Source organism: Molothrus aeneus, chromosome 25 (assembly GCF_037042795.1).
Source record: "Molothrus aeneus isolate 106 chromosome 25, BPBGC_Maene_1.0, whole genome shotgun sequence".
NCBI lineage: Eukaryota > Metazoa > Chordata > Aves > Passeriformes > Icteridae > Molothrus > Molothrus aeneus.
In genome coordinates, this window is record NC_089670.1 from 3,423,543 (window position 1) to 3,450,499 (window position 26,957).

The following is a 26,957-nucleotide window of genomic DNA, read 5'->3' on the forward strand; positions in this document are numbered from 1 at the left end:
TTCCTGGTGAGGGAATTCTAGGTTAATCTCTTCTTGTGTTTGCCTTTTGCTTTGAGAGGGGCTTGCCCAGACAGCTTGATGTGAACAGAATTTACATGGGCAGGGAGATGTCTCCTCTACATTCATAATTTGAATCCACACGTGCTGCAGCCAACCAGTCTCAGAGACTTTGCCTTGGCAAATGGACATGGCCAGTCCTGGACAGAGATGTCCACAAGCTTCCTGTAATTACATAGTGACAGACACAGGGGTGCTGAGGGAAGGGGGTACATGATGGGTGTGCAACAAGTTCCCAAGGATTGACCTTATCTGTTAGTGCTAAATGAGGATATTTGTCAACTAAAGGTGACATTTATATATTCAAATTTCTTTCATGGTAGAAACCTATGTCATCTTCCGTAGGTCATGGACAAAAATGTTTTTAAAAACCAGTCAAAGTGGATTTCCTTATTTGAACACTTCATCAAGGATAGGTCTCACCATTTCTTGTTGGTTATTTCATATAAGATTGATGTTCGAAAGTATCTGTTGTGGTGGGGTGACAAGAATTTGCTTTGAATGTTGATAAAGTGAGCATTATGCCAGGTACCTTCTGTAAAACATGATGAGCCAGAGGCTCTTTGATCTTTCATTCATCAGTTCCTTCTCTCTTTATCAGATGGGGCCAGTTCCTTTGTGTGGTGCTTACGAGGCAGCTCATGGCTTAGCACTCCTGCGTGCTTCACTTGGATGCTCTGTTTTCTTCTGCTCTGCAGGTAATCCTGAATTTCTCACCAGCAAAAAGAGCAGCCTTGGCATCTTGCTGGCATTCCTGTTTGTTGGGGTTTGCACAGGATGGGGCACCATGTTTTACTTCTTGCGGCTGCGGCGTCGCCAAGGTACAGTCTGACAAATCGTGTGTTGCCTGTGGGTCCCACACCTGGAAGTGGGAAAAGCATAAAGGGTTTTCCTCCTGGATCTCATCTCCATTGTGTTGTTCCTGCAGTTCTTAATGATGCTTACTGGGCTGACAGCTGGCATGAACTCTCCTCCCATGGCTGCTGTGACAGTGCCCATCCAGTGGCTTTGTTGTGAAAAATGAGCACAGAAGGAATTTCCTCACTGCTTCCTCCTGAAACAAGGGGGAAGCACTGGCAGGGCCAAGTAATCACAGGGCTCAGCCTTCCCTCCTTGGAGCAGCCCCAGTCTGCAGCATTGCTGTGCAGCTTCCCTGGCAGGGATGTGTCCCAGCCAGGACATCTGGGCATGGGCTGACAGGGCCTTCAGGAGAGTGGGTCCCTCTCCCAGCCCTGCCCACTCCAGAGCCAGCTGGAATTTAAGAACAAATAATTCCCTAAATTAATCCAAGAGGGAAGTTTGCAAACAAATATGAAAGGAGAGATGGGATGAGCTCTGTGGACACTTCTTGAACCTGCCATAATGGCTTTCCCCCTCCATCCTGTGTCCACCTGGCTCCAGGGTTTTTGGCACCTTGTGTATGCCTGAGGCTGAGCCTCCTCTCAGGTACTGAACTAGTGCATCCCCTGGTGCTGGTTGTTTCTTTCTTTGAGAGCCAAAGGAATAAATTTCCAAGTCTGAATTTGTTTCAGGAGGAGTTGCACAAGTGCTTGCACAGCCCAGCAAAGGCAGCACAAAACCAGTCTCACTGTTGTTACATCAATAGATTAATGTATATATTGGTGTGAGGGGTAAAAAATTTACCAGTAATGACTGCCCTGAGGTCCAATGTCCAGTGATGACTCAGGTCTGTCCTAGAGCCCCTCTAAGGCAGAAGTTGATGGGTCACAGCACCAGGGCAGGGTCACAGCAGAGCCTTGAAGGTGCCCCCTTGGTGGAGAAAGGGGTGGGTCAGAAGCAGATGGGAGAGGGGAGGTGCCTGGAGGACTTCACAAATTCAGGCATTTTGTTTATAATTCTAACTGGAATCTACCAGTTTCTTTGGTGGCCTCACAGATTTTTTTTTTTTTTTTTTCATTTCTGCAGCTTCTGGGCAGGACAGAGAGGCTTCTGACAGAGAAAGGCTCACACGTTCTTGATAACCATCTACAAGGGAGAAAACTTCTCTGCCAGCAGCATCCTCCTCCTCTCCCACGATGTACAACAACCATTTAAACACAGACTGGTTTTCCTGGAACTGCTGCCCTTGTAATCCCAAATAGTCCTGTTTTCACAAAGGTACCTTCACCACATCCACACCTTCCCCAAGCACTGTGACTCTTCTCCAGCTCCTTTTGAGCAGCACAGGCAGCACCAGGAGCCTCCATCCTCTCCTTGCATTGTCTGCAGACAGCAGGCACCCCAGGGTGTATGGCTGACTCAGCAGCACTGAAAACAGCTGAATTCTCTCTGTGACAAAGTGGGAACAGCTCTGAAATGCTTCCCATGCCCTCTGCATGGCTGTCACTTGGTAATGCCACAGCAGCACCCAGGTGTCTCTGTTGTTTGAATTCTCAGGTCATCCCTGCATTCACCAAGGCCTTTTGCACCACAAGCTGGCTGGTAGGTTGAACTGAAAGAGTTTGGGAGAGATTTTTGATGTTGCCCCCACCTGCAGGCTGAGGACATGTCTGAGTGTTTGCTCCTGTGCAGGGCTGGGTGGGAGGCTGTGTCCAGCTCCCTCAGGAATGGCACTGGGTCACAGAGGTCCCCCAGGCTGAGCAGAACTCTGGTATCAATCTTCCTGACAAATTAGGCAAGTCTAGACAGTGTGAGATGAGTACAGCTCCTCAGGAATCACTGTGGGTATTTGGTATCCTCAAATCATTCCCCATTCCCACCTGATTTGAATAAAGCCTCAGCTTTTGCATTGGATCTAATTTACTGTCAGGACTAATGAGCAAAAGTCAGTGGCAGCCTAAGGGGAGAAGCAAATCCCTAAAGCAATGTGAATGTTTGCTGAATCACTGTCCTTTTGCCACACAGCTAAACACAAGCACACACACAGTTCTTGGTTCATTTCTGCTTTGATTGACTCAATTTTGTTTGTTGCTTGTTTTTTCCTCAATGTGTTTTAACCATCCAGTAAGTAGCAGAGAGAACCTTGCCAACAAACTCTGTTGTGCTGGTGCTTAATATCAGATCTGGATTGTACTGATCCCCTTGCTGGTGATGTTTTAAGAAATCACCAACACTTGGAACAGGTGATTCCCATTTGATCCCTCTGTTCCTTGCTATTCATTGTACAAATGCTTCTCGCTCAGTATCTTTGGTTATTGGGGTCATTGGAGAGCTCTAAGGGTCTAATTATACATTTGTATACCTTTGTATCTCAATATAGACTGGATTTATACCTTCTGCAGTCATCTTTCAGAGAATCTGTATTTTCCTTGATGTTATTAAATTCTTAAAAAAAAAAAAAAGTGTATTTTCTTCTATTCTCTGCCACTTTTTCTTACCTTTGCATTCCTGATTTAGATCTGACACCAGCTCCAGTTATCAGGCTCAGTTTACTGCAGCTTGTATTTTGAGAACTAATAGGGTTTTCCTGGGAATCTACAGAGAGAACTACATTTTCTGGGTGACAGAAACCACTCCTGCCAAGGCCTTTGAAGCTTGGGAAGGTGCTGAGCTGCTCAGGTCACTGGGCATGAAAGGCACTACAGGTGCCAGAGCAGCCAAGAAATGACATGTCCAGCACAGGGACACTGAGGTGCAGTCTTACAGAGCAGTTCTGTGGGTGGAGGAGTTGGTTTTCAAACCCTTGATATGATCAGACCAAGAGGAACTCTGATATTACAATTTCAATTGCAATTCTTATTTTTAGGTGAAGCAAGTGAATAGTTAAGAGAACATCTATCAGTGCTTGGGAGGGAAACTCCATCAATGCTTCAGAAAATGAGCATTTAATTGCTGGGCGACTCTTTTTCTCAGTGGTTCATTTGGCAAAGATGTGGAGCTATCTCCACATGTTTCCATTTCACTGTTTCCATGAAATACTTGGATTCTTGTCTAGTAACTCCAAGGGTTCCTGCTGAGTTCCTCAGAGATGCCAAGGGACTGCTCTTGCTCAGAGCAGCAAAGCTGCAGAAAGCTCTGCCAGCATCAGCACAGGCACTTCCAGTTTGCATGAGGAGATCCCTGAGATGGGAGTGCAACAGTGCATGCACAGGGCTCCCTCCTTGTCCTGCAAAAGTAGAGGTTCAGCTCACAAACAGGGGGTTTGTGGGTTCCTTTCCCCACTTTCTGGCTGTGCTTTGAAACCACTTTGAGACTTTCTTTTGGACCACTTGCAGTGAAGAAGCAGGGCCAGCAGATGATGCCCCAGAGAAAAAGGGCTGGTGTGGATTGCCAGAGGCAAAGGGCTGTAATTCCTGCACAGGGTGCTGTGTGCTGAGGTACCTTGGGCTGGGGTTGTGTGACTCCTGTCACTGCCACAGCCCTCTGTGCCTGCTGGGACGGCGAGTGGCACTGGTATTTTCCCCTTTATCTGCATGTCAGAGGATATCTAGTGCCATGCACTCAGAGATGACATCATGAACTGGACTTTGGTTTCTTTATGACCTGACTGACATGAAGACTGCCCTGTAGGTATGTTTTTCTTGTCTAACAGCAAGGTGATTTTCCAGGAGGAATCCCAGGCTGTTTCAGATGGCAGGGAAGGGTGGGCTCAGCAGCAGCAGTGAGATTTCTGCTCCCACAGGGTGCTTTCAGTGCCTGTGAATCTGCAGAAGCCCCAGCTGGCTGTGACTGGCACAGGATTGTTTGGAACAGAATCTCCCTGTGAAATCCCTGCTAAAAAGGCTGTGCTGAGAGCCAGGGTGGAAGAGAGCAGCATGGTGAAAGGGTGAGTTGTGGGCTGGGAGGAAGCATTGCTGCTCACAAATCCAGCTGCACTCTGGGGCAGGGCTGGGACTGCTGCTTGTCACTGCCTGGAGGACAGCTTGCACAGGCTGACAACAAATAAAAAAGCTTGTTCTGTGTGTCAAAGGCAGGGGCCAAGTCAAGGCAAAGATCTCCTGGATCGGTGGAGATATCTGGGGTAGTAGGGAAGAGGGGAAAGAGGAGGGTCCGGCACTCTCCAGATCACTTCCCTGTTGTAACCATGTGTTGCATTTGCTGAGAGTCAAAACCTACTTTGATCGTTTGCTTTACCTTATACCACCCCAAAAAACCCCACCCAAAAAAAAAAGAGAGAGAAGAAAGCAGCAGATCTTCCCCTCATCTGTACACTGTGCTTACAGACCTGAGCTTACAGCACACCTGGGAGCCCTTGCATGGCCAGGCAGTGCCAGGCTGGGGAGCAGATCTCAAATCCAGTCACTCACAGCCCTGCTCACTCACACCCAGAGGGACAGGGTGACTGCCCAGGCATTTCTCAGCAGTTTCCTGAGGAGTTTTGGGGAGTGTGTTTGGCTTTTTGCCTGTTTCCCTTACTGCACTGTACCACACATCAGCACAGACTTGCCTGGTGTCAATGTTCAGTGACACTGCTGACCTTCACTCTAAAAGTGAAAGTAAAAATTGCCCAATTACCCAGATGTAATTGCAGGTAATTAGGCAATAATACATCTAGTTACCTTTTAAAGAAGGGAGGAGCTAGTATCCTGCTTTTTCTCCAGGATCCAAGGTTCTTTCTCATCTCCTGGTCAGGGCTCTAGAAGAGGGGATGGATGAGCTGGGGCTGGAAAGGCTCCACAGGCACTGGGAGAAGGAAAGAAAGAGCCAGGAAGGCTTCCTTGGTCACAAACAACGTGTGAGGGTCTCACACTGTCTTCTTTAAGTGCTCCTGTCTTAAAGCCAATCTCTTCTCTTAGAAAACGTTGCTCCTTTTCCTTGTTAAGAATATAATTGGCCGAGTTGCAAGTTTAATTCTCACTTTGAGAGAGTACTTTGCTAGGTGGAAAAGGCTTTATTGTCCTGGTAAAGATTGAAATTGTTTATTGTCTTGGCTTTGCAATGAAGTTAAGGGAGAAGAAAAAGCCTGAAAGTTTCAGGTAATGATGTTTCCTCGAATAGATCCTTCTAGCAACAAGATCAAAAGACCTTGTTAAGTCCTACAGATTTCCTGTCAAATCCTCTTTCTCCTGCTGGTGAGCTGGTTTGTGGGTCAGGTCTGCCCTGAGGGGAAGCTGGGTGTGAGTGCTGGTGTTTGCTGAAGGAACTCCACAGCTCCTCCTGCTTGGCAATTATTCACATTGTCACTATGCAGAGCAAATCTGCTGGTTTGTGAGTAGGGCTTGTATAATAATTGAGGGTTTTCCTGAAGTAATGGAGCATTTCTCATCTCCTTTCTCCTTACAAAGCCAAGACTTTTGCATCCACAGCCACCAATCTAAACCTGTGAGAGTCCTGACAAACTGAACTGATGTTTCAGATGGTTCTGCATTTCTGGGATGGGAGACAACTGCCCGATTTTGGCACTGTGAAGAGCAAATTTGAGCCTCTCTTTTCTCAGTTGTCTTCAGAGGTGAGGTAGGTGCTCCCCACAGACAACTCCTTACTCTTGCCCTGGGGACTGGGGGTTGCTCAGCAGCAGAAAAACAGGGTGTGGTTTAAGTGTGAAGGAACCCAAGGTGCACCTCCCAGAGAAATGGTTTTTCCTTTACAACCATTGTGGTACAAAAGCAAAACTCTGCTGACTTCTTTCAGTGGGCAGCTCAAGTAACTGGCAGACAACAGCCCAACCCGGGGCTCTTGGGACTCTTTACTCAGGACTTGAACTCATTGTTCAGACTGAGGGAGCAACTAAAAAGACCTTTGAAAATGCTGTGGATGTTGTTTCTCCCAAATGCATCCCTCTTTCTCCTTCTTCTCCCGTGCTTCCCTGCCCAGGACGGTACGTACAACATCAGTGCTCTTACATTTCAGTCTTTTCTTTCCTTTTTTCCCAGCCTTTTCTAAACTATTTTTGCCTTAGACATGCAACACTCTCATTTTTCTTCCCTTGCTTCTGATGCAGCTTCTTTCAGGTGTTTCCCATTTGATCTCTCTATTCCTTTCTATTCATTGCACAAATACTCCCCCTTCGGTTTCTTTGGATATTGGGGTCACTGGAGAACTCCAAGGATTTCATTCTACATTTGCCTTTGTTTCTTAAATCGATTGGATTTACACCTTCTCTAGCCCTCTTCATGTATTGAATCTGAGAATCTGTATTATCCAGTTCCCTGATGTTATTAAAAGCCTCTTTAAAAAGACAAGTGTATTTTCTTCTATTCTCTGCCTCTTTTTCTTACCTTTAAATTCCTGATTTAGATCTGAAACTAATTATCAGGGTAATCTTAGTGAAGCTTGTATTTTGAGAATAGGATTATCCAGGGAATCTAAAGAGAGAACTAAATTTTCTGTGTGAGTGACAGCAGCCCCTTCTTTGCCAAGGCCTTTGAAGCTTGGGAAGGTGCTGAGCTGCTCAGGTCACTGAGCATGAAAGGCACTACAGGTGCCAGAGCAGCCAAGAAATGACACAGGGACACTGAGGTGCAGTCTCACAGAGCAGTTCTGTTGGTGGAGCTGGTTTTGAAAAGTACTTTGATATGATCAGATCAAGAGGAGTTCTGATATTACAATTTCAATTGCACTTCTTATTTTTAGGTGGAGGAAAAGAACAGTCCACAGACGTTATCAGTGCTTGGGAAGGAGACTCCATCAGCATAACTTGCCCAATGAATCGTTCAGAATATCAATTGGGAATGTACTTGAGAGTTGTCAGACAGAATGTCAATATGATATATTGTCCCAAGGAGAATTCTCCACAGATCAATCCTGCCTTTGCTAATCGTGTTGAGTCTTCAAAGGAAGGGGAGAACCTCAGGATAACCCTGCACAGGTTACAGGAGTCTGATTCTGAAATCTACAAATGCATAGAGACGTTAAGAATCGAGGAGATACATAGGAAGACAATCATAGTACTGGTCAAAGGTATTGCAATTCCACCTTTTATGTCAAGAATTAGTAAATACAGATGTGTATTTTAAATCGAAGATTGGAAGGAGACACAATGGGAGGTTGAGTCTGATAGAACCTCCTCCGTGTCTGCTCAGGTAGAGATTTGAAGGAATGTGTGGGTTTGCTCCCTGAAACAATGAAGAAAACACATGAGATAGTATGGTACCAAAAAACCCCAAACCATTTTAGAAGATTAATTTGTGACTCATTAATTCCAGCTACAGATTTTCACGAGTCACAGGTTGCTGCAGCAGTTTGGAAACAGTGAGGTCCCACAGCTCTTTCCAAAACAACCTGTCAAACCTTTTTAAACATCTAGCAGAGCAAACAGGGGTTTTTTTGGTAGCAGTTGTTTTTGCAAATCTCTTTTGTTTTTACTAATTCGTCTTAAATGACAAATTGGTAATAATCGGGAGGCTGGTCTTACACAAGTTGAGCATGAGTGAGTAAAGGGTTTTTTCCTCTTGTTAGTGAGGAGTTGCTGAATGGGAAGAAGTGTTTCTTTTGGCAGGTGTTTCTGGTTGGGGGAACAATTTTTCTGTCTTTATTATTTTTTTTTTTTTTCATTATAAGAGGGTTGAGTCCACACTATTCTTTGGCAGTTTATTCCTCCATGTACCTGTCCTTCCAATGAGACCTTCTAACCTGAGACATCTTTCCCAAAGCTTACAGGGTTTTCTTCCTTTCCTGTCCCCCAGGCATGTGAGATCTAATTGATTGCTGATCAGCAGTAGTCATTTATATCCATTAAGGATTATCATCTCCTCCTTTGGGCTTCTCCTTTCAAACTTCTTGGCTGTGTTTTCTCTAATGAATCGCATCTTGTTTATTATGTGTTGTCTCTCCAACTTATTTTATTAAGTTGCTTTATATCTCTGTTTGATTCTGATCCTCTTCTCTGAACTGCTTACAGCCTTCCCTTTACAAACCTGATAAATTCTATCCTCCCTCCCTTATCCACTTCAATGATAATATTAAAAGGAACAAGTCCTGTCCTCAGAGGAACTCAGTGGAATGTCGTCCCAGCTGGACAGTGAGTCATTAATGACCATTCCATTCTCACAGACCATTTTCACATTGATGGGACACACACTGTGTGATTTGATCCAGACCAACAGCCCCCAGATCTTTCTCTGTTTGAGAAAGCAGGCAATGATGCATGGCTCCAGGACGTGCTGGTCAGGCTCTATTCCCTTAGAGGAGGTCAGTATTTATAATTTTTTAGGTAGTGCAGACCCTGTACAAACAGCTAAACCTGTTGGTCAGTCCTACTTTCAGATCCTGAGCCAGGGTATACTAAAATATATCCCTCTTAAAGCCTGTGTAAAGCGCGTTTAAAAATTCATTTTATCTACATTTCCATGATCTGTTCTTTCTGCCTGCTCTGTCCCCTTGCTCCCCAGTTAAAATGCACTGTGTTAAGCATGTGATAACCACTGATCTCTCTGTTTTTAGCAAAATCCAGAAGGTCTCTGGAGCAGTCACCACTCCATGCCAACCCTGGGCAAGGCCAGTCTGTCAGCATCACCTGTGTGTTGAACAGCTCACATGCAGATGATAAGTTCCACCTGCTCAGGACTCACGTGCAGCCTGGCACAGTTCTGTCTGTGTCAAATCCCAACGGGTCAGAGGTTTCTCCTGCCTTTGGGAATCGCTTGGAGTATTCAAGGGAAGGAAATAGAATTGTGTTGATTCTACACAAGCTGCAGGAAAAGGACAGTGATAACTACATCTGTGCCCAGGAGGTGAAGGGTTTCCCTCTGCTCTCTGCAAGTGGCACCATGGTGCTGGTTAAAGGTACCACCTTTTTGCTTGTTTAATCATAAATATGTGTTGTTGAGCTGTGGACAGAAAGCATTTGGAATTTTAGTCAGGACAGGCAAACCTAGGAAAGTTTGGAGAGTGGGTTCAGGCTCCTTTGTGTCCTGTTGAGCTCAGACACAGAAACAGATGCTGTGTTTCCACCTGCCTTGTACAACCAGAGGGGAATTCAGACCTTGCCATGATCCTGAAGCTTAGAAAAAGAAAAAAAGGCCAAAACAAGGTAACAAACCCTTCACTGTGTGCAATCTGTCACTTTTAGGGTATGATTAAATAGTTTCAGCACCAATTCTTTGACCTTATCATGACATAAATGGCTTTTAGAAACCATTCCCTCTAGCAAGTCTTGTGTTAAAAAAAAAAATCACACTGGGGAGCACAAAACAAGTCCTTAGGCTTTTGCTTCAAGCACCACAGACCACAGCAGAGATGTTCTCACATACCTTTGTTAAACACTGAGCACTCTGTGAGCGTGTGGTGCAAAGAGGGGTTTTGATTTTGCTGTGTTCCAAAGTGGGGGGTTTCATTTTTCTATGCTCCAAGGTTGAGTTTTTTATTTTCCTGCAGGATTGTGCTGTACTCATTTGCTAAACTGAAGTCAGAACCAGCAAGCAAGTGCTTGATTTTGGTCTTACAAAAATTTAACCCTGTGCATTGGGATTTGCTGAGGCTTTTCTAAAATAAGGTTTACAAAGGCCCTAAGAGTTGCAAAGGATTTTCCTGCAGTCTGCAAAAGTACCTGTGGTCCTGTTCTGTGCCACCACCCACAGCTGGGGCAACGACTCAATAAAGTGAGGTGGGGGAAATGACAGTAGCCCAACAAAGCAGGGGTGTGATTATTAATTAGTGTGTTATTCATATATGGATTAATTGAGGTTTTAGAGAGTTGAAACCCTTTCCACCAGCATTATTCTGCTCAGTGCATTTTATACCACAGCATGAACATGAACATACTCCTGCTTCTGTCTGCACCTCTCACCAGCCTGGCTCTTGGATAATTCAGAGCCCTCAGGGTTGCAGCAACACTGCAGGAAATAATTTCTTGCTCCCATTAGGAGTGTGTGGTCCTGTCAGTGGTGTGGGAGGTGCCTTTGTGGAGTGCTCCTTGCTGACCCACCTGCAGCCACCCCCAGCCTCTGGAAGAGCACAGGGAATGTCACTGTGAATACTAATGGCATGAGAAACGTGGCTCTGTAGCTATCAATATCTGAATTTTTGGCTAAACTGTAAAATTATATTTTTCAGAATAAAAATAAAATTCCGTGGGAAATAGATTTGTAGAAAATCCTCAAAACCTGACAGAAGGTTCACACAGTGTGCATCTACATGCAAACCTTGAGATAAATGCTGACTTAGAAATGCCATGGAATAGGACAGACATTGCTGGGAGAGAAATGGAACTAGAAACAACTTTCAAAGGATGACCTTGCAAAAGACTGGATACTTTGGAGGAATAGGACTATGAAAGATGCATTGGAGTAGGACTCATGAGGGGTAATTTTAGATGATTTGGCTTTAAGGCATATACAGCATGGTGTGGCAAAAGCTGATAGAAATATTTATAATGTATTGTAATTAAGAAATAGTTGGCTTCTGATTGTGATGGCATGAATTAAAACATCTGTATTGCCTCACCCTTCACATGAGACTGAAAATGGAATAAAAGTTTTTAAAACTTTAAAACTGGGTCAGAAAAGAACTTAATCCGACAAAATTCGTTATTTTTGTATTTATAACCATGGTGCTGTGATTTTAAATGCAGAAGTGGAGCAGGCATGTGAGAAGAGCTCCTGGGATTTCTATGCCCTTCTCATGGTGGTGGCTGTGCTGTTCTGTGCCCTGGTGTGCTGCACCTTGTACCGTGTTGATGTAAGTAAAGTCACCACAGCAAAACTGGGGCGGTTTGGTGGGACAAACTGATATTATTTTGAAATAGTGCTGAGTCAAGCAAACATCTGATAAACCTAAGGAGTTGTGACTCCCTATTGCTCTCCTATTTGCCCTCATTTAATATCTTCCAGCTGTAAATTCTTGGCAGCTAACACAGTGTCTTATACTTCTGTAAGCCTTTGTAAATGAGACATTTATTGTCCTTTGATAACAAACCTCAAGTGAGCTGTGTGGTTGACACAGCCATGTGTTGTGTGTGTATCCCTGAACAAAGCCCCTCACTGTTCTGCTTTCCTTGCTTTTTTTAAAGATTTTTGTGATTTGGGACTGAAGCTGTACATAGCAAGTTTGTAAGAGATGTAACTTGGAGAGGGACACAAGGGCAACAAAAACTCATAAAATACCCTGATGTCTGAAAGTTGTGCTGGGAGAAAAAAATGGCCCCTGTCCAGAAAAAAAAATTATTACATTTTTTTCCTTCACTGGGATTATTTCTATAAATATACCGCAGAAAGTGCCCAGAAATTGTCTTTGATAGATCCTTCTGCTGCATAAATATTATTGAAAATTAAGTGCATGATTCACAGGCTCCTGTCTCATCCTTTCAAATGTGGATCCAGCACTGCTAAAAACCAGTAGTGTAACATCATTCTGTCAAAGCCCAGTGGGACCTCATGTCCTGTGTTACCAGTAACAGTCTAAGAATGAGCCTTATTTATTATTATTGTCATTCATTATTTATGTCAAAGCTACAGTTACATCCAACTCTTGAAGGAACTTTCCATGAAATTGCATCAGACTCATAAAAGAAAGTAAAATAAATGGGCTGATAATTTCCATGTGGTCCTCTAAGACCTCACTGGATCATGAGAGGAATTTTAAAAGTATGTTTTCCTCTTCCAACAGATGATGCAGATGGACTCTTAAGATGGAAAATTACTCCTTGGTTGGGGTCTTTCCAGGCTCTGGTTTGAGTGGCTGTTTTCTTTGTTTGGCAGGTGAAGAAATATTTCCAGACGAAAAAGCACAATGAGGTATATGAAGACATGTCCTACAACTCCAGACGGAGCACCCTGGTCAGAACCAACACCTATTCCAGAGGTGAATAAACTTCTGCCAGCTGGGACCATCCCCTCACAGGCAGCTCTGAGGGCTGCTTTAACCTCCTGAACTGAAATCACTATCACACTATCACCTACCTTCTTCAGTGGAGGGAAAAACCTCATTTCCCAGGTTGTGTCTATTTTTTTTAATATGGTTTTTTTGTAACGTACAGAAAATCAAGCAAAATGCAGGTGCCCTGGACACGTGTATGCAGTTCAGGGTGAAAAAGCAGCATTTTGGGGCTAAATGCAACATATGGGCTCATTACTTTGCTAAATAACCCATTCTGGGAAGGTCTGGTTCTCGGCTAAGTCTCAGGAAGACCACAGAGGTCTGATCAATAATTTGCCATGGATCCACACAGGCATGGATTCCAGTTCTCTCATGGATCCTTGCCCAAGAGCTCAGGCAGCTAAAACCTCTCAAGAGGTACAGCAGGGAAATCTATTTTGCAGAAACTTGAGAAACATGGCGGGGTGAAATGCTGGATCCATGTGGGCTCACCTGCTCCAAGGTCATGATGATCCCACAAAAACACAATCAAGTCTAAATTTTAGTTTACTGCCTCTGTCAGAGCCACTCGTTTGACTGATAGAGTCTTGATGTGGCTGAGTGTTGATAATATTCCAATAGCTGAGGAGCAAAGTGACTAAACTCGGGTCCTGGTGGCATCTTGGGTGTCTTGGTTTGAACAGCCAGGTGTCTGCTAAGGAAGGCAGGAGCCTCCCTTGAAATGGAAAATGCAAACCCCCTCCCTCCTAATTATTATAATTTGAAATTAAGGGGCTCTCAGGAAAAGACATGGGAGTAAGAATAACAATTCTTTATTAGGAAATTAAAAAAAAAAAAACAAATGCAATAATACAAAAAGAAGAAACCAAACCACTGCCAGAGTCAGCCCATGCCCTGTCCCCTGTGTGTCAGGGGGTGGCACAGCCCCATCCCATGGGGGCTCAGCCCTCCTGCAGTGCCAGCTGTGGCTCTGCTGGAGCAGGGATCCTGCACAAGGGGGGAGTTTTCCTCTGCAGCTCCAGGGCTGCTGGAGATGGGCCTGGGCTCCCTCTGGCCATGCAGGGCAGCAGAAGCTGCTCCTCTGGCAATGCACTGGGCAAAGGCTGCTGTGCTGTCCCAGCACCTCAGATTGGATCCAGGTAGGAATGCTTGGCTCCTCCCCTGGGCGCAGCATCTCCCCATGGGATGATGGAATTGGATCAGCCCTGCAGGGACACTCAGTGGCCATGGACAGCAGAGATCTCCTGCAGGGAGGGTTGGCTGGGGGAGAGATAAAGAAAAAACTGCCCCATGAACAGCAGAGAACTGCCCCACCTCTGACAGATGGGAATAGAATCCCCCTATTTCCAACCTAAGACCCTGGGACAGCAGAAATGTTTGTGATGTGCTGGATGAGTTTCTCCACAGTGACTCCCCACTGTACAACACAAGGTGAAATAATCCAGGGTAAAGTGAAGCCAATGTCTGCATTCCAACCGGGGCATGAACTAAAACCCCTTCTTATCAAAGGGATTTATCAAAACTCACCTCAGGCAAGAGGCTAAATTTGGTTTTGTAACAGCTTCTAGAGCAGGTGGCTGTGGGTGCAGGGCCTGAGGAAGGGCTCAGCCTCCTCCAGGGCTGTTTTGGTTTTGCAGGGTTGGGGCCACTGTGAAAAGTCAAAAATCTTTCACAAAGGAATGCTGAAAATTGCCTTGGTACAGGGCAGGGCTGATGGGGGTGGCCTCTGGTTGCTGAGGACAGGCTGAGACTGGAGGTTCTCTTCATTGATGTGATTGTTTATTTTGTTTTGAGGGATTAGGGTCAGTTTATCTTTGATGAGTGCGTAGCTGGAGCAGAGCCAGGCACAAAGGATAATTCCTCTTCAGAGCTGAGCTCTGATAAGATCCCAGCTTGCCAAGGCAATCCTGCCCCTCAGGAGAGCCCATTTCCCTCCTGATACTGCTCATGAAATGCTGTGCACCAGACCTGAGGGAGAAATCCCCTCACTGTGAGGGGTGGGTGGTGCGGGTTTGCCTCAAGAGCAAGTGGGGGCTGTCTTCACATGGCCAGACCTGGATTAATTGTTTGTGTTGGGGTTGTGTACAGTTCCTCAATATTTTCATACATATATTAAAACCTTTTTCATGTATCTTGCAAATAAATTGATGTTTCTTTTAGTGGGTTTTTTTTGTGGTTTTTTCTTAAATAGTGATTCAAGGCTTTTTGAAAATTCTGTATAAACTGTCCCTAACAGCATCCCACTAGACAGCATATTAACTGTTTTCCACTTTAACTACAAAATCTTCAGGTGAGGTTTTTCTTTTTAAAACCAATCACTGAAGAAAACAGAAAAGAACCCTTCAGACCCTGTGTATTCCATGTCTCATTGCCCAAACTTTTCTTGAATTCTGCTGGACTTGGTGCTGGGACCAATTCTTGCTTTGTCTCCAGAAAAGCTCAGCTCAGGGGTGGGTGAAGAGCTGAGGAAGAACCAATAAATCAGGTGCCAACCTAGGAACTGAGGTGCCCATATTCAAGCACCTTTCATCACATTTTCATTCTTGGAACAAGGTGCAGGTTTAGTTGAAAAGGGGCAAAAGCCCTGAGAGCCAGCACAGAGAGGTTCACAATGAGCAAAGTGGCATTTGAGATCAGCTTTCTGTAGAAACACTGTTGTGCCAATGTGACCACAAAGGTGAAGAAAAAAAAGCTGTGAAAGGAAACAGTAGTGGAGGTGTTTTTTTGATTTTGTGTAAACAAATCTAAAAAAAAAAAAAAGAAGTAACACCTTTCTGTGGAAAATGACCCACACTGAATTGTTTCATGGGCAGCACAATTAACCCAAGCAGGGGTAAATAAACTGCTGGGGAATTTAGCTCCAGAGTGTCAGGGAATAATTGGGAATTTAATAAAATTAATTTTATTTTAAATAAAGGGGGCTGGAGCATTCTGAAGATGCAGAGTTGTCTCAGATCTTCCCTGGAGAGCAGAAAAACTGAAATTTTTACCCCCAGAGTTGCAGACAGAATTGCTCTGGGCTAATTCTGTTGCCTTTGCTTCTTTTTCTGTCTTGTCTCAGCCTCTGGAGAATGAAATGGTTTTCAGGGAGAGATGGGAAGTGCAGTTCTGAGGCAGTGAGAACAGTATTAGGCTATTGGTGATGCCCCAGCCCCATCCATGGGATAAAAAACAGGAATTGCAGCTGGGAGCAAAGCAGGCTCAGGTGGGAAGCAGGGCTGCAGCTCCAGTGTCACACACAGTCTGTGGGATGGGGCAGGCCAAGGCAGCTGGGCAAGGACAGCAGGTCAGAAGCAGAGAAATTCCAAGAGGCGAGGTGCAAAGAGTGTCTGAAGTGACTCAGGGGTCTGCAGGGAGTACCTGGGCTGAGTGCCTGGGGAAGGCTCATCATGAATACTCTTGGTTATTTGCAGAACTGAAGAAATCAGCCAGCACATGTGCATTAGTGTTGGTGGAGCCTATGGAGCCAGGGAAATTTAGCTGGAAGAAGCATTTTAACCCCTTGACTCAGGTGTGTGTGACAAGGATGTGCCTGAACTCAGGTGCCAGGCAGGCTGATAAGCCCAGCTGAGCCACAAAATGTTCAGCAGGAGACAGGAGAGAAGCAGGTTCTGCTCTGGTGGTTTGTGACATATTGCAGGACACTGGGATGTCTCCAGTGGCAATCCAGTGTTTATGTGCTCCAGCAGCTGTGAGTGCTGCAAGATCCATGTCTGGGTTTGTGGTCTGGAGCCAGTTTCTCCCACCTGTCTCTTGCTGGGGACTCTTTTTCCATCCAAAAACTCGTTCTTCTGCTGCAGAATTCAGAGGATCTGACCAAAATATGTCCAGCACTCCTGGCTCTGCTGAAGACAAGCTGCTGACTGCTGATTTCTCAAGGTCCCTGTGTCAGTAAAAAGCCTATTTCCACTCATGGTGTGCAAGCTTTTGTAAGCACTTGTTTTCCAAAGCATTTAGTTTCTTTTTGAATGCTTTGTAACCCTCAGCTTGCGTTATATTAGCAGTAAGCTTACAGTCAATTTGAAAACATGCAGGTTTTTTTTCTGGTTCATAGATTTGGTTTTCTCACAGCTTTGAGGTGCTGAAAATGCTTCGTTGGTGCTATTTCTTTAATCTGATCTATTTGGTTAATATGCTCCTGCACTAGTTAATGAGTTCTTTTGTTGCTTGTATAAATGTAACAGTATTTATGTTGTTTTGCATGGTTTTCAACACTATTTCAATTCCTTCAGGAATGACTGGTTACTGGCTTTGTGCAACATGCAAGAAATCTTTCCAATTTCATTCTCAACAAGTTTTAACCTACTTTTTAGAAAATCAATACATTACTCATCACACATTACTCTCTCATACAGCCAGAGCACTCTGCCTTGTCTACAAGAATATCACTTTTTTCATTTAAGAAATGAAAATAAAGCAACCAGCCTAAATACTGGCTAAAGAGAATCAACCATTTTGTCCTCACACTAAAGTTTTACAGTGTTGCCACAATCTGTGTGGTACAATTAGCTTGCCTGTCCAATTGTGGATGGGAGGTGACTCCACTCTGTGCAATTAACTGCTGGTAGGGCTGGATGAACTCTCTAGATGCTGCTAATTCCTGTTTAACTACTTCACAAGAACCATTATTTGGCTTTTGGCTGGTATTTGACTGCACCAGCTGACTGGCACGTGTCTGACACTCTCCCTGGAGAACACGTCCATGGCCCCAGAGATTTCCAGCTGAGATAGAAAAGCTCTGCTCCACTCCTGTGCTTTCTGTCTGTAATGGGAATAATGTCTAAACACTGCACAAGCCAAGTGGAAGATGATCTCTCATTCCTTCTTACGGAATTAGTATCAGTAATTAGTAATTAGTAACTCTCTAGGAAAGCCTTTAAGTTCATCCCTCTCTGTACTTCATGACACCCTGAGACATTTGGTCCTTCTGCTCTTAGCAGAATCACACAAGTTGTAAAAGCTTATCCTGGGGGCTGTTGTACAAGTGATGCTTTACCAATGGTAGTAATAATTTCATCCTCAGATGGTGGAATTTATCACTCTGCTCTGGTAGGACAGAAAAAAAGGAGATACTTGGTTTGTGGGGTCCCTTTCCCCACACATCGTTGCTTGGGCAAGCCTTCAAAGAAGTCACTAAGGCCAGTTTACTACTTGTGGTTTCCACTGGTGTAGTATTAGCTCTGCTCAGAGACAGCTGGCTGAAGCTTGTGGGTGAGTGACATTTAAAGTCCCAATGTAGAGATGACATTTTGCATAAATGCTCGTGATTTCTGAGAAAACATATTATAGAAGAAGCTCTTTAATATTGTTGTAGATTTCTCTGTTACCCTCACTCTCATACTTTCTAATGCTCACAGTGGAAGCTTCTCTAGGAAGTCTCCTCAAAGTGATGGCAGTTGGTGTTTAAACTTTTGGACTCAAAACTCTTTATTTAATTAAAAAAAAAAAATCCCCGAACAGTTCAAGGTTTCACAAAAGAAATCAAGCATGTGTGTGTACACACTGCAGATAAAAAAATCGCAGTTCCTAATGGCTTTCAAGGCTAAAATTAGAAACACTCCTTTCACACACAGAGACCAATGTGCTCCTTCTTGCAGGGTGTTTTGGAAATAAATTGTAGCATGGATAAATAGATCCTTATATTTCTGTCCTAGCCAAAAGAGGAAACAGAGAATTCCTAGCAGGTTTAGAGCTCACAGAGGAACCTAAATGAACAGCCTGAACTGAGGCCTTGCTTAGACTTGTCCAGGATTAGGTGAACCAGGAGGGATCCATCACTGAAAGGATGGCTGTTGTCCTCCTGGTGCTTTTGTGAATAAATCTCACTGTGGTGGTCATGGTGAGCTTACAAATTGTCTGAGTGGGCTTGGCTGGAGGCAGAGAAGGGCACTTCTTCCAGTGCCTCTTATTCCATGGCAAGCCCGAATGCTCAGACCTGGGGACACCACTTGGGTGGAACAAAAAGAGAGGCAGAAATATCCATAATAAAAATAATTACATTCCCTAGTAACATGCTTTGTGCAGCTGGCTTCTCTCAGGCTGCTCTCACACCTCAGTGACAGCTGAGACAGACACAAATGGTTTTGTGGTGGAGACAGCAAAGGCCTGCCTGCTGCAGGGGGCTTGGGGTGTTATTTGTGTTCAGAGGTGCTGAGGGGGCTGCTCTGTGGTCTGGCCTGTCCCCATGCTGTGACAGGGACCCATGAGCACGCTCTGGCAGGAACCTGTGGTTGCTGTTGCTCAGCAGGGCTGGGGCAGCTCTTCTGCAGAGCATCACCTGCAAAAGCAGCCTGGCTGTCCTCCTTGGAGCTGCCACCTGCCCCGGGGTCCCTCACTGTCCTGCCACTGTCACTGCCAGTGTCACACCGTGCTCCGTGTTACAGCTGTGGCCCCTCGGTTCCCTCACTGTCACTGTCACACCATGCTCTGTGTTACCGATGCCTTTTTCAGGCTTACCTAGAGACAGAGGCCAGACAAGGTTAGGAGAATAAAAGCAGATTTATTCACTGAGGGGCCTTCTGGTACACTGAGGGCAGATGAAGCCGCCCCAAGGGGCTGCACCCAATATGGATGATGGTCATGAGATTTTCAGACAGATATAAGTTTGTTCATTTACATATTGGGGTTAATTGTCCAATTACGGCTTCAGGAAATTAAGTCCTCCCCAGTTTACTTCTCCCCAATTCACTTTTGTTTGTACTTTTCTGGGCCTGAGGCTGTAGAGTTTCCTTGGACTTCAGGCCTAAAGGGATTTTTTGTCTGACCAAAATGTGAAGGCAGTAGCTGACACTTCATATGGAGTTTAGAATTATGCACCAATGCAGTGCAGGATCTGAAAAATATAAAGGCTAAAATCTTAAGGCATCATTACAGCTGTCTGTGGCCACTCTGTCACTCAGCGGAGACAGGTCCCTGCTGTCCCCAGGGCGGCTGGCCTTGGCACGGGGGTTGTTAGCAGGTAGAAGTCAGGCCCTTTGTCAGACACAATAAGGGATTGCATGGACACACGGGTGCCACCATTGAGTCAGGAACAGACAATATATGACACAGACTCTAGGTCAGAGGGCTGAGAGGCTAGAAGCCCCACATTATAAAAGAAACCCCTTATTTTAGACCCTGATCCAATTCAGGTGAACCTGATTGGTCCTTTAATCAACACATTTCACATGATTGGCTAATTAAGAACAACATCCTTTGGTAAACACCTTATGGGAAAACCAACTTGTTCAAAATACCACCTGCAGATTATTTACCATTTGTTTACCATTCTTTCTCTCTGCCTCCCTAAAACTTCCCAGACCAATTCATGGGAAAGCTTATCTGGCTTTCTCTTTCTCTGACCAGACTGTGATATCCACACATGGATGTATCTCCCAGGCCATGCCAGGATGTGTCTCCAGGCTTTCCACAGCCACACTCAGCCCCCAGGGCTCCTGCAGCCAGGGCAGAGCTGCAGTCCTGTGGCCAGCGTGTGAGCAGGGTTTGGTCTGCTCCAAGCAGAATTCACTGATTAACTCCATCTTCTGCTTTTCCCAGTTTAAGAAGAGAAGCTGAGGCACTGTGTAGCTGATGGCCCTGGACTGAGGCCACAGTCAGGCAGTAAAGCAGTTTTCATTCAATCCCACCAACATAAACACATCCCTCATATTCCTACCATGTTGCATGGTAGAAGAGGATAATGTGACAATCAAACCTGTTCAGTGATGAGCTGGCACCACAGTCATTACTTCACATTTTAAAAATTTGATTTTTTGATGAGCAAACCTCATCTACTTCCTAACACAAAGACGTAAGAGAAAGTCCTTCCTGATTGTGCTTGTTTTTTTCTAGTAGGATGTTTGGTGTGTGCCAGTGGCATGTTGTGTTTGGTAATTGCAACATCTCTTCACAAGACATGATCAGTGAACCTCGCTCTGACAGTCACAGATAATACTATACGAGATTTTATCTTTGTTGTGGTTTATTTATCACACATCAGATCTTGACACTAGAGGGGCAAGCGGATGTGTGATATTTATGGCCACTGACATCCCCTGTGAGCCTCTCAGCTCCAGCACTGCATCACTTTATTTGACCATCTCCCCACCAGCCTTTGCACCTCTCTGTGCACTGCTAGCTCTGACAGCAGCAGCAGTCTGGCTCCTGCAGACCCAGCTTCTTCTGGGCTCTGAAACTCTGGCCATCTACCCAGCTATCTACCCTGCTGATAGCTCTGCTAGAGCTTGTCTGGCTGTCTCAGGGATCCCAGTGTGGGGGCCATGCAGAAGTGCAGTTAACAATGCTCAACTCCCTATGCAGCAGCGCTGTCTGCTGCAAAGCTTGGCCTTTGTACGGGTCCTGAATCAATCCAGTGGCACCTGGGATGGTCTGAGCTCCAGCTCAGAGCTGTGCCTGAGCCTGCTGGGTACAGCCATGAGCCTCAGCTGCTCTGTGGGCGTATTTGGCACCTTGTGGAATCATGAACTCCTGTCTGGCAGGGACAAAACGAGGAGAGGGGACCACCAGTCTGTGGCATTAACAAAGAACCTGCCTAAGAGACAGAGTAAACAAAAAATTACGTGTTGGAGGGTTGTTGGTTTCTGATTTTCAGGTTTTCTGTTGTTGTGGGGGAGTTTTGTTTCATTTTTGTTTGGGGTTTTTTTGGGTTTTTTTTTTTTCTGTTTCTTTGCGTTTTCTTAAATTATTATTTGAGATTTATTTGCTCTTTTAGCTATTGACTGCTTGCTGTCTGGGAAAAACCATGCTCACTCATACAGAGCTGTCTGTCTGCTAGGCTCAGAGTTGTTTAGCAGCTACACATGAAGGGTTAGAGGGAAAGTAGGGACATTCCTTGCAGGACTAGGCATTTCAGGCATAAACCCAAGGCTCAAAAGATCAGTAACTGGAGACAGAAAATGTTATCCACTACTCAGCTCATGTAAGAGCTGAGCAATTACTTTTCTGCAGCATTTATCTGCTGCCCCCAGTCCCCCTGAAATGGGACATGACATGAGCTGCTATGAACCCTGTCAGCTCTTGGTCCATACCAAGGTTCCTCCTAAATGCTGATATATTCTTGAAATGCTCTTCACTTTGAGTCACATATGAACCAACCCACAGAGTATTTGTATCTGCTTGGACAACATATTATCCATTCTGCAATGTCCTTTGCTGGTTGAAAGATTCCTTGCTGTTGGGAGTAAGTTTTCCCTGGTAAATTTTAAGGCTGCTCAACTGTACATATAATCCTCTTTAAGTGACTCTGATGTTCTCACATTACACAGCTGTGCATAGAGGCAAGAGGCAGGAAATTAATTCCCCAATTCAGGTTCCCTGCAGTTTAGATAGCCAGGTAGTGACGTGCAGCTGAGGTTTCCTAAGGCACTGAGGAAGCCACAATGTAAAACAGAGGCGCAGAAGAGAGGAGTTGCTTTGGCTGAGCCACTTGCCAGGATTTTTAGACAAGTGTTGTTTTAGTCTTGTTGAAGGTACAGCTGTGTTAGAAAAGCTGTGCAAAGTCTGTGTCCAGTTCTGTACTAGAATTTATTAAGGCTTAACAGCCAGGCCACAGATATGCATCAATTACAGAGCCACAATATCTGCAATAAATGTTTTTCACCCCATAATCAAATATGGCTTAATTAGGCAATGCTGAGAGAACAGTCATAATAAATAGAGTGGGTAAGACTTGCCTTTATAATTGAGATTTAATCAGCCAACTCTTGTATGTTCATTGAATAATTGATTATTGGTTGGGTTTGTGTGTTCTGGGAACTGCAGGTTCTACAGCTCTAGGTTAGAAATACTGATATACAGAAATACAGATATGATACTCTCTAGGTTAGAGAGAACAGCTGGGTTTTTGAGCAGTCCCTGCTGATATGGGTGCATGGAGCACCACTGCTGTCCTCCAGTAGAAGCTTGGTGTCAGAAAAACAACCCAGCTCTGTGTGGTTAATGTGTGAAACAAGTTCTGTGAGCAGGTGAATCTGTGAAGCTGAATTACTTGTCATGATCAGACACCTTGGAGGAGTGGGAGATGTTCACAGCTACATCCTCGGGCTGCCTGCAAAAGGCAGCGAGTGCAGGGTTACCCTGCTCTTAGGAGGGGCAGTGGTTTGGGGAAGGAGGTGCTGGATGTTCCCAGTGTCCCCAGGACACCCAGCAGCCCTGAGCTGGCCTTGTGCTCACTCAGGATCATGCCTCAGGTTTTAGCTTTTGTATTTTTCACATTCTGTGCTGCTTTAGTGTGTGGGTCTGAGCTTCATATGAGGGGATGGTGAGCTCTGTGCACAGAGCAGGGAAACAAAGCAATTCCTTCTCTAGCTGGGGACCAAGGACAAATGATCCAGATCTTGGGCCCAAGAGCATAAACAATGTGGAATAAAGAGAGAAAAACAAGAAGGATGAGACTTCATGGGCTGGAGCTGTAGTTGGACAATTAACTTCAATATGCAAATGGAACAGAACTGATCAAAGTGAGAGACCCCATGTGCAGCAGTGGCTCTCAATTGTCAGCGTCCGGCTAGCTCCAGCACTGCTAGCAGCACGAGGGGCCCTTCTCCCGAGAGCTGGCTTCGGGATAGCGCCTAAGGCAGTGCCCAGCTTGCGGCTGTAGGCACACCTTGTGCAGGACGGAGTCTAGTAAAGGCTGCAACCAGCGGAAAGAAGAAGGGACTCGAACTGTGGCTTAATCCAGGCTTTAATGAATCCCGCAGGGACCGACAGGAGAAGATGGGGGGAGGGGATGACAGCAAGTTTTAAGGGGTAGGGAGAACAAGGGAGGTGCCAGGCATTGGGCCAATGGGGGTGCAGTGGGGAGTGGGATCCAAGGGATTGACACGTGGTAACTCCAACGGGAAACATTCTGGGGAGGGGCCCCGGTTCCTCAGCCAACCATCGAACTCCCCTGCTGGAACATTCTAGCAGTAAGGGTGGGGAGTGAGAGTGATTGGCGGGGTACTGGGGAGGGATCAGAAGAAAAGATACAAGGGTTTCCAGGGAAACCAGGGCGGAGTTTAGGGGATACATTGTTGGCTGAGGTGCAGCCAGGAAGACAGACAGCTCCAAAGGCGGGAAGGGAGAACTGGGGCAGAACCATTTTCAGACAGAAGGGATTGGAACAAACCAACCTAATAACTTTACAAAACACACTGCAACACCCGTGCCCGCTCGTGCATTTTGGGACCATTTTGGTTCATCTTGGGTGCAGCCCTGGCTGGGCTCTTGTGCTGCCCAAGGTGGATCCATGGAGGAGATCCTTTTAATAAATCCCTGCTTTATTCTGTAACTCTGTCCAGCCTCTGTTCTAGGCCAGCCTTCACAAGGCATCATGGAAGTGCTCTCAGCCAGGCCAGCAGGTGAAGGAGGAGGTGTCACAACCTTTTGCAGCTCTGCTGTGGTTTAGATGCACCTTGTACATCACCTGGCATCCACCCCCAGGCAGCACTTTCTGTCTCTGTGGCTGCCCTTTGTCTAACAGGGGCCTAAATCAAGCCCCTAGAATAATTGTGGCCTGTTCATCTACATTGAAAGACTTTAAATTGAAAGGCAGGCACACGCAATGCCTGAAAAACTCAACTCTTCATTGTGAGGTTTTTCTTGATATTTGTGTTGGCAGTGTATTTCCTCAGAAGCAAGTTTAGTTCGTAAGAATTTGAAGCTGCTTTTGTGTCTTTTTTTGTCTCCTTTGCATCACTGACGGGATGTGTCTTCAAACACCACAAATGCAACAAGTGGTTGCTCTGAGGTGCTTCAATTTACTACATCAGATTGTTAAATCTTCCTTTAGCTCTGTCAAACAGCCTGACCAATTGAGGGGAAAGGAGGAGGAGAGTTGTGAGTCTGACACTCTTTTCAGCTAAAAAAAAAAGAAATACCAGTCTAAAAAAAGGAGACGCATACTTAATGGTCTGTGGCCTCAAATATCTTTTTCTTTTTTTTTCCATCAGTGAAAGCACATTTAAATGATTTTTTATGGTGACTACTGCAGCAGAAGTTGGCATCAATGCTTAACAGGAAAACACGTGATCACAGAGTGGTGTTTAATTTTGTAATAGTTCAAAGGCTTTTATTCTTTTATTAATATCTGTTCCTATGCTTAGATTGGACACCACCTGCCACACCTCCAGGCATACCCATTAATGAGGGAGGGAACTCCCTGGATTGTTAAAAATGGGCCATTTTAGGAGAATGAAGGAAGACACAGACTGTTCCTAAAGGGTGGGAAGAAGCACCAGGAAGGATGTAAAAGCAAAGTCATGGGCTGTTGGAACCCTGGTCACTGAGAATTTCAGACTTTCTGTGCTGACAGACTCTGACCCCCAAGAGAACACTGCATTTGACCTGAGGCTGTGGAGAAGCTTCCAAAATGGAATGACAGAACTGGGATTGTGGGTGTGGAGTTTGAATAGAAGTGTGTGATATCACAGGGTAGAAAGCTTAGAGTTTAAGGGTTTAGAATATAGTAATAGATATAAAGCAAGATGGAGGGTTTAGGGCAGAGCCGCTCCTTCTTCTCCTTCTTCTCCTTCTCCTTCTCCTTCTCCTTCTCCTTCTCCTTCTCCTTCTCCTTCTCCTTCTCCTTCTCCTTCTCCTTCTCCTTCTCCTTCTCCTTCTCCTTCTCCTTCTCCTCCTTCTCGTTCTTCTCCATGGGTTTGGGTGGTTTTGTGTAATTGGATTAAAAAGTCCACATTGTGGGCCATGGGTGGTTGGTTATTGGGTTAAAAGTAAAAATAATTGAGGTGTCATTTCTTAATTGGACAGTTTATCCTTCAAAGGTCTTGTAGAGAGGGCTCCATTTCTTACCTTGTTTGTGAAGTGCTACCTTAGTTTGTAAGACTGTAACATAAATAGGAACTAATAAACATATGAGTCCAAACAAGAAATACCATCTCGTGCATTTAATCCCAACTCTGGCAGAAAAGAAGCAAAAGAACCAGCAATGGGCTAGGGCCAGCAAGGTCTAGAAAAGATTTGCACAACTCCAGCTCACAAAATAACTCCATGTCTGAGTCCAGCCCATCCCAGGAGTGAAGTGTGTGCCTGATCTGTCCCTGAAGCCTTCTGCTGGTGGCATCATTCACAGTCTGTGCTCCAGTTTAATTCCCTTGTCACTTGCCTGAGCTGATACTGAGCTGTGCTCACACCTCAGCCTGTCCCCAGGAGTGCCAGGAAACAAAGCTGCTCCCTTTCCTTGGCTCATCTCAGCCCTGGGGTTTGGCCCAGCTCAGGGACCTTGAGGAGAGGGACTGGCAATGAATCTGGTGTGGAGCTGATACAGCCACACACAGGAGCTGTTGTGAGAGGGATACTCTTGATGTCAGTTTGTGCTGAATGCTTTAGGGATGGTGTTTTATGCTAGAACCTGGAAATGCTGCATGTGGAGGGGCTTGAAAGGGGAACAGGGTGAAGGGAGAGGCTGATGAGCATCACAGTGAGGAGGAGTTTGTGCTCCCTGGCTGGCAAAGGAGCACAGAAGCTGATGGTTGTGCTTTTGCATGGCAAAATCTCTTAATTTCAGACTCTTGGGTAGTGTCTCAGCCTTTAGAGCTTTCTGCATGTACACACAGATGTGTGTGGGAGTGAAGGTGCTCTCCACATTCCATGCTGAGACTATTCCTATCAAATATTCATCAGAGGAAGATTCTCATCTGTACATTTTGTATTATTCAGGCTTAGAAATATTTCAGTGACTTTCATGTTGCCTACAGGATTTAGATACCAGGGATAAAACAGGAGGGTCTTTAATTTTCTACATTTAGGATTTCTGCTTCATTAAAATTCTTTTGAAGGTAAGTCCTCATGATAAATCTTCAGCTTTGCCTCTTCTTCCCAGGAAAAAGCAGCTCAGAGCTGCAAGCAGATGATCCCACTCCAGAGGAATCCCTGCCATCTCCCCATCAGCTGTGGGTGGAGGGTGCAGGTAGCTGTATTTCTGTTCAATATCTGCCTTACCCCAAAGGGTCTGCATTTAAGCCTCAGTGTGAGATAGCTTCCATACCCTCCCCTAAGGCAAAAATAGGGGAGTATTCTCCTTAAAGTGATTCTTTCTGAGATACTGTAAAAAAAAAACTAATTATTGAGCCAGTTTGGACTGAGTTTTAAACCATCAATATTCAGCATTGGTTTTTACACACACAGTTCTGGTTTGATTTGTTACATTTGCTTGGTTTTTCAGAGATTTTGAAGCACCTGATTGGCTGCTTAAAGAGACTGTGGGTGTTTGCCATCCTCAGCAAGGCCAATGTGCTGTGTGCTGCCATCAA

The 26,957-nt window shown here is 45.1% G+C and overlaps 1 protein-coding gene across 1 annotated transcript; it reads left to right on the forward strand.

Annotated features, from left to right (window-relative positions):
- Window positions 1-844: 844 nt before the first annotated feature.
- CD7 (CD7 molecule) lies at window positions 845-12,704 on the forward strand. Its single transcript, XM_066565526.1, has 5 exons — window positions 845-878; window positions 7,531-7,857; window positions 9,340-9,681; window positions 11,468-11,574; window positions 12,594-12,704. The coding sequence occupies exons 1-5, from the start codon at window positions 845-847 to the stop codon at window positions 12,702-12,704; spliced, it is 921 nt and encodes a 306-aa protein (XP_066421623.1).
- Window positions 12,705-26,957: the final 14,253 nt, after the last annotated feature.